Genomic DNA, 15,883 nt, shown 5'->3' with positions numbered 1-15,883 from the left:
TTCCAGACTTTCCTCTCAGTGTAAGTTGGTTTTGTGAATGAAGAATTTGTCTTATATATTTATTACAACAAGATTTCTCAAGTAAACCCACGCCTTCCAATCTGAGTTCTGGATAAACTTTGTGATCATTCCCAAAATTAAGATGACTTTTCATAAGTGTAGTTATGTAACGGTTGTGAAACGGCTAGCTAGTTAGCGGTGGTGCGCGCTAAATAGCGTTTCAATCGGTGAAGTCACTTGCTCTGAGACCTTGAAGTAGTGGTTCCCCTTGCTCCGCGGCTTTTGTGGAGCGATGGGTAACGATGCTTCATGGGTGACTGTTGTTGATGTGTGCAGAGGGTCCCTAGTTCGCGCCCGGGTATGGGCTAGGGGACGGTCTAAAGTTATGCTGTTACAGTAAGACCACTGGGAACGGCTTTGATCACAGAAATAAACTCTCTGAAATGTATTGGAAACTCTTTCAATGTTATAAATTGTTCATATGTGAGAATATTACCCTTGTTGTCGAAAATATCAAGAACAAAGTCAATATTCCTCTCATGCCATTTCTATGGTATTTATAGGTTGCACCTCCGTCACTCGGTCGCGTCATGCCATTGTTATGAACGTTCTCAAGCCGCCCTCTATCGGCGGCGCCATAGTGGTGGTAAACGACAGGGACACAGAAACAGCTGATTAGCTTGCTAGCTGTTAAGTGATGTCTTACTATGGTCGTGAATTTGCCTAAATTATTAGATAGTCGTAATTCAGCTGCCTTTTTTTTTGCCCAACATACGCCATTTCGGGACGATTTGTGTTTTGCCATTTTAGGCCAAGCGGAACCAGAACGAGCTAACGTTACTGTAGCCAGCTCGTAAACATTGGAGACAAAACAACACTAAAAAACCTGATTTAACATCGAGCTGAATTATGGATCAAAATTACACCTTGTATCCTGTTAAACTGTACGTTTACGACCTGTCTAACGGAATGGCTCGCCAGCTGAGCCCCCTCATGCTAGGTAAGATGCAAGCTAGTTATCTTTGGTTGTACTTCTTTGTAAATGTTTCTTTTTTTATTAACAATAATAAATCAATACAAATGTACACGGGGAACACAAGTAAGCTTAAGCAATAAGGCATGAGGGGGTGTGGTATATGGCCAATATATCACAGACCCCCGAGGTACCTTATTGCTATTATAAACTAGTTACCAATGTAATTAGAGAAGTCAAAATAAATGTTTTGTCATACCCGTGGTATACGTTCTGATATACCACGGCTGTCAGCCAATCAGCATTCAGGGCTCAAACCACCCAGTTTATAAATAAAGAATATACCAAGGATTTTGGGCTAGGGGGTACAATAACACATTACACAAAGACCTTAAGGGACCAATGGCGACCTGTAATTCATGGCAGGTGGGACAGAACCCTAAAAAACTATATAAACTCAGCAAAAAAAGAAACGTCCTCTCACTGTCAACTGCGTTTATTTTCAGCAATCTTAACATGTGTAAATATTTGTATGAACATAACAAGATTCAACAACTGAGACAAACTGAACAAGTTCCACAGACGTGTGACTAACATAAATGTGTCCCTGAACAAAGGGGGGGGGGGGTCAAAATCAAAAGTAACAGTCAGTATCTGGTGTGGCCACAAGCTGCATTAAGTACTACAGATGCATCTCCTCCTCGTAGACTGCACCAGATTTGCCAGTTCTTGCTGTGAGATGTTACCCCACTCTTCTACCAAGGCACCTGCAAGTTCCTGAACATTTCTGGGGGGACTGGCCCTAGCCCTCACCCTCCGATCCAACAGGTCCCATACGTGCTCAATGGGATTGAGATCTGGGCTCTTCGCTGGCCATGGCAGAACACTGACATTCCTGTCTTGCAGGAAATCACGCACAGAACAAGCAGTATGGCTGGTGGCATTGTCATGCTGGAGGGTAATGTCAGGATGAGCCTTTTTTGCCAGTCCTGTCTGGTCCAGCGACGGTGGGTTTGTGCCCATAGGTGACGTTGTTGCCTGTGATGTCTGGTGAGGACCTGCCTTACAACAGGCCTACAAACCCTAAGTCCAGCTTCTCTCAGCCTATTGCGGACAATCTGAGCACTGATGGAGGGATTGTGAATTCCTGGTGTAACTTGGGCAGTTGTTGTTGCCATCCTGTACCTGTCCCGCAGGTGTGATGTTCGGATGTACCGATCTTGTTACTGTTACACGTGGTCTGCCACTGCGATGACGATCAGCTGGCCGCCCTGTCTCCCTCTAGCGCTGTCTTAGGCGTCTCACAGTATGGACATTGCAATTTATTGCCCTGGCCACGTCTGCAGTCCTCAAGCCTCCTTGCAGCATGCATAAGGCACGTTCACGCAGATGAGCAGGGACCCTGGGCATCTTTCTTTTGGTGTTTTTCAGAGTCAGTAGAAAGGCCTCTTTTTTAGTGTCCCACGTTTTCATAACTGTGACCTTAATTGCCTACCGTCTGTAAGCAGTAAGTGTCTTAATGACCGTTCCACAAGTGCATGTTAATTAATTGTTTATGGTTCCTTGAACATGCATGGGAAACAGTGTTTAAACCCTTTACAATGAAGATCTGTGAAGTTATTTGGATTTGTACAAAATATATTTGAAAAAAGGATCCTGAAAAGGGATGTTTATTTTTTTTTACTGAGTTTAGATATATATAAAAAATTGCTTGTTTTGCATGTTATTTTGGCATTAATACGTGTCACATATCAGTTTGCAAACAATGTAAAAATAAATCAAATATAATTGAGTTAATAAAGCCGCATACAAACATGTTCTCTTTTTTGCTTTCTAGAGTAAGGCAGCTCAGCCTAGCTCAGTGCTTTCTGTGGTGGTGGGGGAGTCAGTGGAATATACGTAGCGTAGGGGTTGGTAATGTTCTCTAGTTGCACCGTGATTGGCTCAGTGTTCTGTCACTCATGGGGACACTACGTCACCGCAAAATCTACAGGGAGAGATTGAAAATTCAAGCCCCTTGGGTGCTGCCATAGAGTTACGTTAGAAGTGCCCATCCAAGAAGGCTTGGTCATTGGCCACAGATAAAATTATGTCAAATCACGTTATATGTACCCTACCTTTTAATTGGACTGATCATGTCAATATCATACTTTCAAAATCTTAGCTAGCAAGCTAGCAGTCGTCATCATGAATCAAGTCGGCAATCTACTGGCAAATACTTTTCAATCCTTGTCAAATGAAGAGAAATTATAGATAAAACATATGTTCATCGGCCATTGGACATAAACATTACACAACAAGTTGAAAATCACAAATTCAGCAATGAGTGGTTTGGAAGGAATCAGTGCTTAACTGCAAGTATTGCAAAGCAATCACTAGCCTGCTATTCAATGGAGTGGTTGTGTGGTACAAGTCTGGGTTTAAGGGTCTCTTTTCCAAGCTCAAAATGATTAACATTCAACATTGGCCATGCTGTCAATCCAGCATGACTTCTGACACATTCAAAACAATTGGAACTGGGAAATCTCAGACTTCAGTGAGTTCAAGACATCTGGGAACTCGGAAAAAACGAGCTCTGAATAGGGAAAGTAAGTTTTGAACGGTCATTTAGCTTACAGACTGTTTTTGAGAAATGTCATCATCGAATATTGTAAGAGCTTTCATTGTCTGCTTATTTGGCCACTTTATTTATCATACAGTTCTGACTTCGTGTGCAGGGAGAATACTGTAAGAATGGCTCATGTTCTGAATTCTGTCATATCACAACAAATTATTTTGGGTCACATTCGCCGAATACAACCTTAATGTGAAATGCTTACTTACAAGCCCTTAACCAACAATGCAGTTCGGGGCACTTCTGGGGATAGCATGAAAAAAAATATTGACTAAATAAGCCAAAGTAAAACATAATAACGAGGCTGTATACAGGGGGCACTGGTACGGAGTCAATGTGTGGGAGTACAGGTTAGTCGAGATAATTAGTACATGTATTTAGGGGAAAGGTAATTATGCATAGATAATAAACAGCGAGTAGCAGCAGTGTAAAAACAAAGGGGGGGGGGGGGGGGTCAATGTGGCCATTTGATTAATTGTTCAGCAGTCTCATGGCTTGGGGGTTAAAGCTGTTAAGGAGGCTTAGACTTGGCGATCTGATACCGCTTGCCATGCGGTAGCAGAGAGAACAGTCTATGACTTGGGTGACTAGAGTCTTGGACAATTTGTTTGGGCCTTCTTCTGACATGCCTAGTATATAGGATGGATGGCAGGAATGGATGGCAGGAAAGCTTTTTGAGGATCTGGGGACCCTGGGGACCCGTTCTCCTGAGGCGGAAAAGGTTTTGTTGTGCCCTCTTCACAACTGTCTTGGTGTGTTGGGACCATGATAGTTTTTTGGTGATGTGGACACCAATGAACTTAACTCTTGACCCACTCCACTACAGCCCCATTGGAATGGGGGTGTGTTCGGCCCTTCTTTTCCTGTAGTCCATGATCAGCTCCTTTTGTCTTGCTCACATTAAGGGACTGACCCCCTCCCTATAGGCTGTCTTGTCGGTAATCACGCCTACCACTGTGTCGTCAGCAAACTTAATGATGGTGTTGGAGGCGTGCTTGGCCACGCAGTCATGGGTGAACAGGGAGTACCGGAGGGGACTAAGCACGCACCCCTGAGGGGCCCCCGTGTTGAAGATCAGCGTGGCAGATGTGTTGTTGCCTACCCTTACCACCTGGGGGTGGCCCATCAGGAAGTCCAGGTTCCAGTTGCAGAGGGAGGTGTTTAGTCCCAGGGTCTTTAGCTTAGTGGTGAGCTTTGTGGTGTTAAACGCTGTTCTGTAGTCAATGAACAGCATTCTCACATAGGGGTTCCTTTGTCCTGGTGGGAAAGGGCAGTGTGGAGTGCGATTGAGATTGCGTCATCTGTGGATCTGTTGGGGTGGTACGTGAATTCGAGTGGGTCTAGGGTTTATGGGATGATGGTGTTGTGAGCCATGACCAGCCTTTCAAAGCACTTCATGGCTACCGACGTGAGTGCTACGGGGCGGTGGTCATTTAGGCAGGTTACCTTTGCATTCTTGGGTACCGGGACTATGGTGGTCTGCTTGAAACATGTAGTTATTACAGATTTGGTCTGGGAAAGGTTTAAAATGTCAGTGAAGACACTTGCCAATTGGTCCATGCATGGTCTGAGTACACGTCCTGATAATCCGCCCTGCGGTCTTGTGAATGTTGACCTGTTTCAAGGTCATACTCACATCGACTACAGAGAGCGAAACACCTAGTGCTCTCATGCATGCTTCAGTTTTGCTTGCCTCAATACGAGCATGAAAGTAATTTAGTTTGGTATGTTCACGTCATTGGGCAGCTCGCGGCTGTGTTTCCCTTTTGTAGTCCGTAATAGTTTGTAAGCCCTGCCACATCCGACGAGCGTCAGAAGCAGTGTTGTAGGATTCAATCTCAGTCCTGTATTGATGCTTTGCCTGTTTGATGGTTCGTCTGAGGGCATAGCGGGATTTCTTATAAGCAAAAAAGTGTTTAAAAAATCTAAATATATTTTATATTTAAGATTCTTCAAAGTAGCCACCCTTTGCCTTGATGACAGCTTTGCACACTCTTTGCATTCTCAAAACCAGCTTCACCTGGAATGCTTTTCCAATAGTCTTGAAGGAGTTCCCGCATATGCTGAGCACTTGTTGGCTGCTTTTCCTTCACTCTGCGGGCCAAGTCATCCCCAAAAAAGTAGGGACGTGGATCAGAAAACCATTAAGTATCTAGTGTGACCACCATTTGTCTCATGCAGCGCGACAGATCTCCTTTGCATAGAGTTAATCAGGCTGTTGATTGTGGCCTGTGGAATGTCCTCCCACTCCTATTCAATGGCTGTGTGAAGTTGCTAGATATTTGCGGGAACTGGAACACGCTGTCGTACACGTCTATCCAGAGCATCACCTCATGTTTCAGCATGATAATGTGCATGTCGCAAGGATCTGTACACAATTCCTGGAAGCTGAAAATGTACCAGTTCTTCCATGGCCTGCATTCTCACCAGACATGTCGCCCATTGAGCATGCTCAATGGGCTCAATGGGCGACATGTCTGGTGAGAATGCAGGCCATGGAAGAAGTGGTACATTTTCAGCTTCCAGGAATTGTGTACAGATCCTTGCGACATGCACATTATCATGCTGAAACATTTTTTAATTTTTTTTTTTAACCTTTATTTAACCAGGCAAGTCAGTTAAGAACAAATTCTTATTTTCAATGACGGCCTAGGAACAGTGGGTTAACTGCCTGTTCAAGGGCAGAACGACAGATTTGTACCTTGTCAGCTTGGGGGTTTGAACTTGCAACCTTCCGGTTACTAGTCCAAAGCTCTAACCACTAGGCTACCCTATGAGGTGATGGCGGCGGATTAATGGCACGACAATGGGCCTCAGCATCTTGTCACGGTATCTCTGTGCATTCAAATTGTCATCGATAAAATACAATTGTGTTTGTTGTAGCTTATACCTGCCCATACCATAACCCCACAACTACCATGGGGCACTCTGTTCACATTAACATCAGCAAACTGCTCGCCCACACATCTGCCATCTGCCCGGTACAGTTGAAACCCGAATTCATCTGTGAAGAGCACACTTCTCCAGCGTGCCAATGGCCATCGAAGTTGAGCACTTGCCCGCTGAAGTCAGTTACGATGCGGAACTTCAGACAGGTCAAGACCCTGGTGAAGACAACTAGCATGCAAATGAGCATCCCTGAGACAGTTTCTGACAGTTAATGTTGAAATTCTTTGGTTGTGCAAACCTCCAGTTTTATCAGCTGTCCGGGTGGCTGATCTTTGACGATCCTGCAGGTGAAGAAGCCAGATGTGGAGGTCCTGGGCTGGCGTGGTTACACATGGTCTGCTGTTCTGAGGCCGGTTGGACGTACTGCCAAATTCTCTAAAACGTCTTTGGAGGCGGCTTATGGTAGAGAAATTTAAATGTAATTCTCTGGAAACAGCTCTGGTGGACATACCTACAGTCATCATGCCAATTGCACGCTCCCTCAACTTTAGACATCTGTGGCATTGTGTTGTGGGACAACTGCACATTTTAGTGGCCTTTTATTGTCCCCAGCACAAGGTGCACCTGTGTAATGATCATGCTGTTTAATCGGCTTCTTGATATGCCTCACCTGTCAGTCGGATGGATTATCTTGGCAAAGGAGAAATGCTTTTTGTGAGTATGGTAAATGTGTATGACCTTTTATTTCAGCTCATGAAACATGGTACCAACACTTTACATGTTGCATTTATATTTTTATTCCTTGTATATACAAGCTTTGGTTGTAATATAAGTTGTATTATCCGCGGAAATTGATGCCACACGGAACAAGGAGCAAATATCTTTGGTGATGCGAGAGCTGGGACTCTCTAAAAACACGGCACTTCGATACAAGTGACTATTTGTAGCAGGGATGAGGAGACACTGAGGATGCCATTTAGGCCCATGGGCTGAACTTATTATTTACTTCTAGCTCTCATTCACAAAATGTACATATAAACTATTTTCTTCTATTCACAGGGAAACAGCTTGATGGAATATGGTGAGTAAATTATGTATTCTTTGATTTAAGTTCTTATTTTTTGTGAGGACAAAGGTCAATTTTATGTTCACCTATCATTTCATAACTGGGTGTTGTAAAATATGTTGAGCATTCTCTACATGAATGTCATGATAGGGATATTTTTCCCCCAGTGTTTTTAAGTCTGTAAATTGAGAATCCCTCTTTATGTGAAACAAAACAGTAACATATTCCTCTCAGGCACACTGCTATTGTTGTCCATGGAGAGGAGTTCTTCTATGGGGGAGAGGGCATCGCAAACTGCCCACCTGTAAGACAACGTTTTATTCTATTCCTTCCTACAATAAACTAGACCTGAGTTGTCCACAGAAGTCTAAGTTAGAGTTGCCCCAAACATAGATGTTGTGATCCTCAACAAATCCTGGGGCTAAGTAAAAGCTGCAAATACAGGGCCATTGGAGGACAACTGAGCAAGCAGGGGACATGACTAAGCTGTTTGTGTTTGTTGAGTGTTTCAGGGTGGGACGTCCCTGGGAGAACCCAACTCCATAATAGACCTGGGCATCACAGAAGTGACTGAGGAAATCTTTATGGAGTACCTGTCTTCACTGGGAGAGTCCACATACAGGTGAGGCTGAGGCACCTGGTGTATCTTAACTCCACTGGGATATGTGTGTGTATGTATGTACAGTGCCTTTGGAAAGTATTCAGACCCCTTGACTTTTTCCACATTTTGTTACGTTACAGCCTTATTCTAAAATGGATTAAACCCTTCTTTTTTTCTCTCAGCAAACTACACACAATACCCCATGATGACAAAGCGAAAACAGGTTTAAATAAATATTTGCTCATTTATTAAAAATAAAAACTGAAATGCCTTATTTACATAAGGGAAAGGGAGATACATAGTCAGTTGTCCAACTGAATGTATTCAACTGAAATGTCTTCCGCATTTACCCCAACCCCTCTGAATAAGTATTCAGACCCTTCGCTATGAGACTCGCAGTTGAGCTCAGATGCATCCTGTTTCCATTGATCATCCTTGAGATGTTTCTACAACTTGATTGAAGTCCACCTGTAGTAAATTTGATTGATTGGAAATTATTTGGAAAGGCACAAACCTGTTTATATAAGGTCCCACAGTTCACAGTGCATATCAGCTCAAAAACCAAGCCATGAGGTCGAAGGAATTGTCCGTAGAGGTGCGAGACAGGATTGTGTCGAGGCACAGATCTGGGGAAGGGTACCAAAAAATGTCTGCAGTGTTGAAGGTCCCCAAGAACAGAGTGACCTCCATCATTCTTAAATGGAAGAAGTTTGGAACCACCAAGAATCTTCCTAGAGCTGGCTGCCCGGCCAAACTGAGCAATCGGGGGAGAAGGGCCTTGGTCATGAATGTGACCAAGAACTCGCTGGTCACTCTGACAGAGCTCTAGAGTTCCTGTGTAAAGATGGGAGAACCTTCCAGAAGCACAACTATCTCTGCAGCACTCCACCAATCAGGCCTTTATGGTTGAGTGGCCAGATGGAAGCAACTCCTCAGTAAAAGGCACATGACAACCCACTTGGTGTTTTCCAAAAGTCACCTAAAGGACTCAGACCATGAGAAACATGATTATCTGGTCAAATGAAACCAAGATTGAACTCTTTGGCTTGAATGCCAAGTGTCACGTCTGTTGGAAACCTGGCACCATCCCTATGGTGAATCATGGTGGTGTTAGCATCATGCTGTGTGGATGTTTTTCAGCGGAAGGGACTGGGAGACTAGTCAGGATCTAGGCAAAGGTGAATGGCGCAAAGTACAGAGAGATCCTTGATGAAGTCCTGAGCACTCTGGAGCAGGTTATCAGACTGGGGCGAAGGTTCACCTTCCAACAGGACAACAACCCTAAGCACACAGCCCAGACAACGCAGGAGTGACTTCGGGAAAAGTTTCTGAATGTCCTTGAGTGGCCCAGCCAGTGCTCGGACTTGAGTCCGATCTAACATATCTGGAGAAAGCTGAAAATAGCTGTGCAGAAACACTTGAGAGGATCTGCAGAGAAGAATGGGAGAAACTTCCTAAATACAGGTGTGCCAAGCTTGTAGCGTCATACCCAAGAAGACTCGAGGCTGTAATAGCTGCCAAAGGTGCTTCAACAAAGTACTGAGTAAAGGGTCTGAATACTTAGATAAATGTGATATTTTATTTGTTTATTTTTAATACATTTGCAAAATAAATTAACCTGTTTTTGCTTTGTCATTATGGGGTATTGTGTGTAGATTGAGAGAAAACAACAAACAATTTAATACATTTTTGAACAAGGCTGTAATGTAACGATGTGGAAGAAGTCAAGGGGTCTGAATACTTTCTGAATGCACTGTGTGTATGTACTGTAGGTATGTATAGATGGAGATATGCAGTTGGATACTGACGATCTTTTTATCTCTCTCCCTCACTGTATCCACTCTATCTTTACTCTGTCCCTATCTTTGCTTCTTTCTCTCATTCACTGCCTTTCTCCCCACTCACACCCCTTTCTCTCACACACTGTAGGGGGAACCAGTACCATCTGTTTGAGTGGAACTGTAACACGTTCAGTAACGAAGTGGCCCAGTTCCTCACCGGCAGCAAGATCCCTGCCCACATCACAGACCTGCCGGCTGAAGTGCTGTCCACGTGAGTTACCCCTCTCTTCCCTCCCTCGTCTCTCTAGAAACAAGAACCTATTGTCAAACATAATGAGTGTAGTGTGGGAGCGTGGCACAATGACAGTGCTGCAGTCTTCCAAGCAGGTATTTCAGTTTTTTTTAATGAATTTACCCAAAATTCTAAAAACCTGTTTTCACTTTGTCATTATGGAGTATTGTATGTAGATTGATGAGATTATTATTATTATTATTTTTTTATATAAATAATAATCAAATGGAATCCATTTTAGAATAAGGCTGTAACATAACAAAATGTGGAAAAAGTCAAGGGGTCTGAATACTTTCAGAATGCACTGCATGTGCCAAATTTGACACTTAATCAGTGCTTAATTTGAGCCGGATCCTGCCGGAACAGGATCCAACACCTCTCCGTTTTGGACTGTTTTGTTCCAGGACCTCTTGTGGCATTGAAAAATCATTTTTACTTTTTGCAATGTAAAAATTATAATAAAAGTGATCAGAGTTCATTCCAGTTGCCTCTTCGTTAATTGTCCTGCCAGTACAAAAAAAAACGTTACCTGAAAAAGTAGATTTTCAGCCCGGGCCTAATATTCTAAGAGTTGATTTGGGTTGGGGTGGCCCAGGCTTATAGTTTGCGCAACACTGAGATCAACGTTTGGCCATGGCTGTATGTGAAGCACGCCAGTATCTCTCACATAACTAGAATGAGATTCACTTTCTATGATATGAGATTCACTTTCCCTCTCTGCTCTGATACACATGAGCTTGCAACTCTCATCTCTCCAGCCTTGCACATCATAATTTATTGCCTTTTATAGAAGCATAGCCACACAAAGGGTTCTGAAGGAACTGCCCCTGATAAATTCAAATACATAGGTCAAAATTATAGGATTACTTCTCTGTTCAGAAGTAAAATAAACAATTCAGAATAGCCTACTACACCACGAGAAGGCCTATAATTTAGCCACAGAAGATCAATAGCTTCTTCTTTTTTTAAATTTTTTTTCAAAATAGCATAGCTGTGGATTGTAGCCCAATAACCAGGAATAGCCTACAGTTGGGAACGCAAGGCAAATCTGTTGGTGAAAAAACAGCATGCAGATAAAACTGGCCTTTCGCAATATTTCAAATACAATGGAAGGAAAACACAGGTTGGAAAACAAATTACTCCTGCTGAAGAGTGAAGACTCTATGCTATAAGGCTGACAAAATGTTAGATCAACTTCCAAATATTGTTTTACAAAGAGGGAGAGAGAGGCTTTTGGCATCGGCCATCACCAGTGAGTGAGCTGCTCATCATTGGGTGAGTCAGTGAAACTGGAAAGCATTTTTAGGATTATAATTTCTTCATATTGTAGCCTACATAATGTGTCTCCACACACCTAGGCCTAGGCTGTTGATGGATTCAAGTCAAGGTCGTTTTTATTGATCTCAGTTTGTCAGTGTCAAAGTAGCCTGACATGTTGATCATTTGTGTGGTATAAAAAAAGATTTTGCCAAAGTCTCCAGTCATGTAAAATGATGTAGAATTGCATGAAATTGGTTTATAAAAGGCACATTTTCTCACCGGACCGTAGGCTATTAAAACATGTCCCCATGTGTGCTACTCATGTAAGTGACTCTACTCTACTGCTCTATGCCACTACTCAAATGCATTGATATGCATGCAATGCTTAATTTTTTCTCTCTAATGTGCTCCGGTACCGCATAACTTCCCAGGTCACCTCACTCTCACTTTTTTACAAATTAAGCACTGCACTTACTGTGTGTTTCAAGTTAAATTGAGTTTGTTGGAATGTATGATAGAAATAAGGAAAGCTTGTTCAAAACATAACTCACTGTGTGGATTCTAATTTGTGCTGTGTTCCACTCTGTCACCCGCAGACCTTTCGGCCAGGCGCTACGCCCGCTTCTGGACTCCATCAATATTGCACCTCAAGGGGGCAACACCTTCAATGGACATTATGGCCAGAGATAGACCGGTAACACAGGTGCACAGAGTAATATATTAAACGATCAGTCAGTCTGTGTGGGGGGGGTGGGAGATCTGCAGCTCTGGACCTTTGTAAGTTCCTTACTGATGTGTCAGTCAGTCAGTCAGTGGGCCAGGCAGCAACCTAACCCAACCTGACCTCTTTAATACCTTAAAGGCCCAGTGCAGTCAAAAAAGTGATTTTCCTGTTTTTTTTATATATATCTTTCCACGCTATGAGGTGTCAATAATACAATGAAATTGTGAAATTTATAATGCCCCTTTAGTGTAGGAGCTGTTTGAAAAGACCGCTGGAAATGTCAGCGTATTTTGGTGGGATGGCGTTTTGGCGTATTGGTTAATAGACCAATAAGAAAGAGTTCCAAAACTCTGCCAATATCAGCACATTTTCAGTTTTCCCCTACCCACTCAGACCACTCCCAGACAGTCCTAGCAAAATTATTTATTGAGAAATTCTCTTTGCTAAGAAATTCTCTTTGCTATTTTTTGACTCATTTAAAATAACCACACTAAGGTACTTAATTGTTCCCCAGAAATGATTTGATATTGAGATAAAAACAGCTGCATCTGACCTTTTACCCCAGCCCAGCCTGACACTCCCCAGACTTAACATGATTCTACCTAACTTACCCCTTTTCCACTATAAACTTGGCCTGCGATCTGTGTGTGTATTTTAGTATGTCCATGGATATAAAGCTGGCATTAGGCCGTAAGTGTATGATAAGATAGATATTTCTTCTACTCTCCATAGGAGCCCATGGTCAGCTGAATGTAAAACTAGGGAGCTGCAAGCTTTCTATCTAGAGCCAGAGCTGCAGCTCTTTCCTGCACAGGGGTGGGTAGGGTGTCCTTTTACCTTCCTGTTATAAGTAATTAAGTAAGCTATTTTGGTGTTTTCATTGTTCTTTTTTAATTACCATGACATGACTGCATTGACACTCCAGAGAGGTAGAGAGAAGGGGTAGAGAAGATGAAAAGAGAAACAAACCACGTTTGAGATTTTAGCTGGAGACGTGATAAAAACCATACAAATTCTGACTTGCACTTGTCTTGATATTGTGAACTTGCGTATTCACTTATCTTCGTATCAACTTCCAACTGTCTGGTGTCAAGGTTTATCCCGTGAAAACATTGTTACACACAAGCACACACACACTCAAGATCATCAAGCTATGACCTTGTGTGACCTGTACAGACGTGCTCAAATTTGTTGGTACCCCTCCACAAATGCACAATTTTCTCTGAAATAACTTAACTGACAAAAGTAATTGGCATCCACTGTTGCTTATTCCATATTTAATAGAAATCAGACTTTGCTTTAGATGTTTTATTAAACATAATATTGTAAGTAATAAAACAAATGAAAATAGCATGGACAATAATGATGGGACCCATAACCTAATATTTTGTTGCACAACCTTTAGAGGCAATCACTGCAATCAAATGTTTTCTGTAGCTCTCAATGAGACTTCTGCACCTGTTAGCAGGTAGTTTGACCCACTCTTCCTGAGCCAACTGCTCCAGCTGTCTCAGGTTTGATGGGTGCCTTCTCCAGACTGTAAGTTTCAGCTCTTTCCATAGTTGTTCGATAGGATTCCGATCAGGACTCATAGAAGATCACTTCAGAATAGTCCAATGTTTTGTTCTTATCCATTCTTGGGTGCGTTTAGCTGTGTGTTTTGGGTCATTATCCTGTTGGAGGACCTATGACCTGCGACTGAGACAGAGCTTTCTGACACTGGGCAGTACGTTTCGCTCCAGAATGCCTTGATAGTCTTGATTCCATTGTGCCCTGCACAGATTCAAGGCACCCTGTGCCAGGCGCAGCAAAGCAGCCCCAAAACATAACCGAGCCTCCTCCATGTTTCACTGTAGGTATGTTGTTATTTTCTTTGAAAGCTTCATGTTTTCGTCTGTGAACATAGAGCTGATGTGACTTGGCAAAAAGCTCCAGTTTTGGAGGACATTCTCTCAGGATTGTGGCTTGTCATTATGCATTTTAGAAAATTCCAGTCTGGCTTTCTTGTGTTTTTCTTTCAAATGTGGAGTCCTCCTGGGTCTACTTCCATGGAGCCCATTTTCTCTCAAAAAGTGACGGATGGTGCGATCAGAAACTGACGTACCGTCACCTTGGAGTTCAGCTTGTATCTCTTTGGCAGTTATCCTTGGTTCTTTTTCTACCATTGGCACTCTCCTTCTGTTCAATCTGGGGTCGATTTTCCTCTTGTGGCCGCGCCCAGTGAGGTTGGCTACAGATCCATGGACCTTAAACTTAATAACATTTGTGACTGTTGTCACAGGAACATCAAGCTGCTTGGATATGGTCTTGTAGCCTTTATCTTTACCATGCTTGTCTATTACTTTCTTTCTGATCTCCTCAGACAAATCTCTCCTTTGCTTTCTCTGGTCCATGTTCAGTGTGGTGCACACCATGATACCAAACAGCCCAGTGACTACTTTTCTCCATTTAAATAGGCTGAATGACTGCTTACAAGATTGGAGACGTGTGATACTAATTAAAGAAACAAATGACTTTGAAATATCACTATAATGAAATTATTTATTCTATTTTCTAAGGGGTACCAACATGTGTCCAGGCCATTTTAGAATATCGTTGTAGAATAAGCAATAATTCATAATTCTTTTCACAGCTTCTTTGCTTTATTCTATGACATACCAACGGCATGCAAGTATACCGCTTTTAATTTACTCACTTTTCATGAGGAATGAAGCATTAATGAGCTGTAAGGGCACCAACACATTTGAGCACGTCTGTATGTAGGATTTTACAGTAATACACTGAACAACTGCAGTAATACACTGAACAACTGCATCTTTCCAGAATTGGTATACTTATACCTTTCAAATGAGCAGGAATGCACCATATCTAGGCATTTTCAAAGATTGGAATGTTGTTGAGTCTCTGTACTGTTTTCTTGCAATCAGTGTGCAGCCTAATGTTGTTCCAGCATAGGAAATCACTCTCCATATCGAGAGTTATGCCAACCGCCATTCACTTTTTTCCTGATATCAAGTGTCTGTGATTTTGATGCCATTATTTGTTTGTTTTGATCTGTTTATTTATTGTAAGATTATATACACAAGACTGTCTTTGTAAGTGACATACTTTAATTTATTACCTAATGTCATTATGAGCATACATATCGTTATTATTATTGTATTATCAAGATTTAATATATTCGGTAATTCACATTTGGTATTAAGTCAAAGTTGTGATACCCCCAAAATGTCCATCCTTACTCTGTCCACGATTGTGATGTAAAGATCCTGTTTATATTTAACGAAACTCTTGCCTCTGCTTGATAAAGACAACTTTTCTCTAAGTATTGTTGTCTATGTGTCTTTTTGTGTTAACACTCTTAAGGCAGATGGAGGATGTTCCACGGTGAAATACACACCAAAGTGCAGTGTGCTACCAGCCTCTGACTATGGTTATTTTTGTACAGGTAGTTTCCTAAACAAATACTTATTCACCCAGAAATATCTCTTCAGCCAGTGATTAGTGGGAGACCATACTACATTATATGATGGTGTGTAACAGGTATTCCCAAACTGGGGTACAATGCGTCGGGGGTAGGCCAAATAAAAATGTGTTTTATTTATTTAACCAGCTAGGCCAGTTGAGAACAAGTTCTCATTTACAACTGCAACCTTGCCAATATAAAGCAGTGTGACAAAAAC

General features: G+C 42.3%; 1 protein-coding gene across 2 annotated transcripts; it reads left to right on the top strand.

The window, feature by feature from the left end:
• The first annotated feature begins 595 nt into the window (after positions 1-595).
• Positions 596-15,525, top strand: LOC110499102 (desumoylating isopeptidase 1). 2 transcript variants are annotated; one of them, XM_036955962.2, is made up of 6 exons: positions 596-1,000; positions 7,536-7,557; positions 7,777-7,846; positions 8,055-8,164; positions 10,073-10,195; positions 12,073-15,525. In XM_036955962.2, exons 1-6 carry the CDS (start codon positions 910-912, stop codon positions 12,164-12,166), a joined length of 510 nt encoding a protein of 169 aa, XP_036811857.1. In that variant the 5' UTR covers positions 596-909; the 3' UTR covers positions 12,167-15,525. The 2 variants fall into 2 exon arrangements, with proteins under 2 accessions (XP_036811857.1, XP_090068819.1); XM_090212693.1 differs by having other exon boundaries at positions 656-1,000; positions 8,047-8,164.
• The last annotated feature ends 358 nt before the right edge of the window (positions 15,526-15,883 follow it).

Source organism: Oncorhynchus mykiss, chromosome 20 (assembly GCF_057628025.1).
Source record: "Oncorhynchus mykiss isolate SJ-2025 chromosome 20, ASM5762802v1, whole genome shotgun sequence".
Taxonomy (NCBI): domain Eukaryota; kingdom Metazoa; phylum Chordata; class Actinopteri; order Salmoniformes; family Salmonidae; genus Oncorhynchus; species Oncorhynchus mykiss.
The sequence above is the reverse complement of the archived record's forward strand: the minus strand, read 5'-3'. Positions and strand labels throughout refer to the sequence as shown.

What these genes read in the sequence shown, in the direction of transcription:
- LOC110499102 (XM_036955962.2), top strand. Translation starts at nt 910, where the DNA reads ATGGATCAAAATTACACCTTGTATCCTGTTAAACTGTACGTTTACGAC. An exon ending in GCATCGCAAACTGCCCACCT is followed by an intron (nt 7,847 to 8,054) that starts GTAAGACAACGT and finishes TGAGTGTTTCAG; the next exon opens with GGTGGGACGTCCCTGGGAGA. An exon ending in CTGGGAGAGTCCACATACAG is followed by an intron (nt 8,165 to 10,072) that starts GTGAGGCTGAGG and finishes CACACACTGTAG; the next exon opens with GGGGAACCAGTACCATCTGT.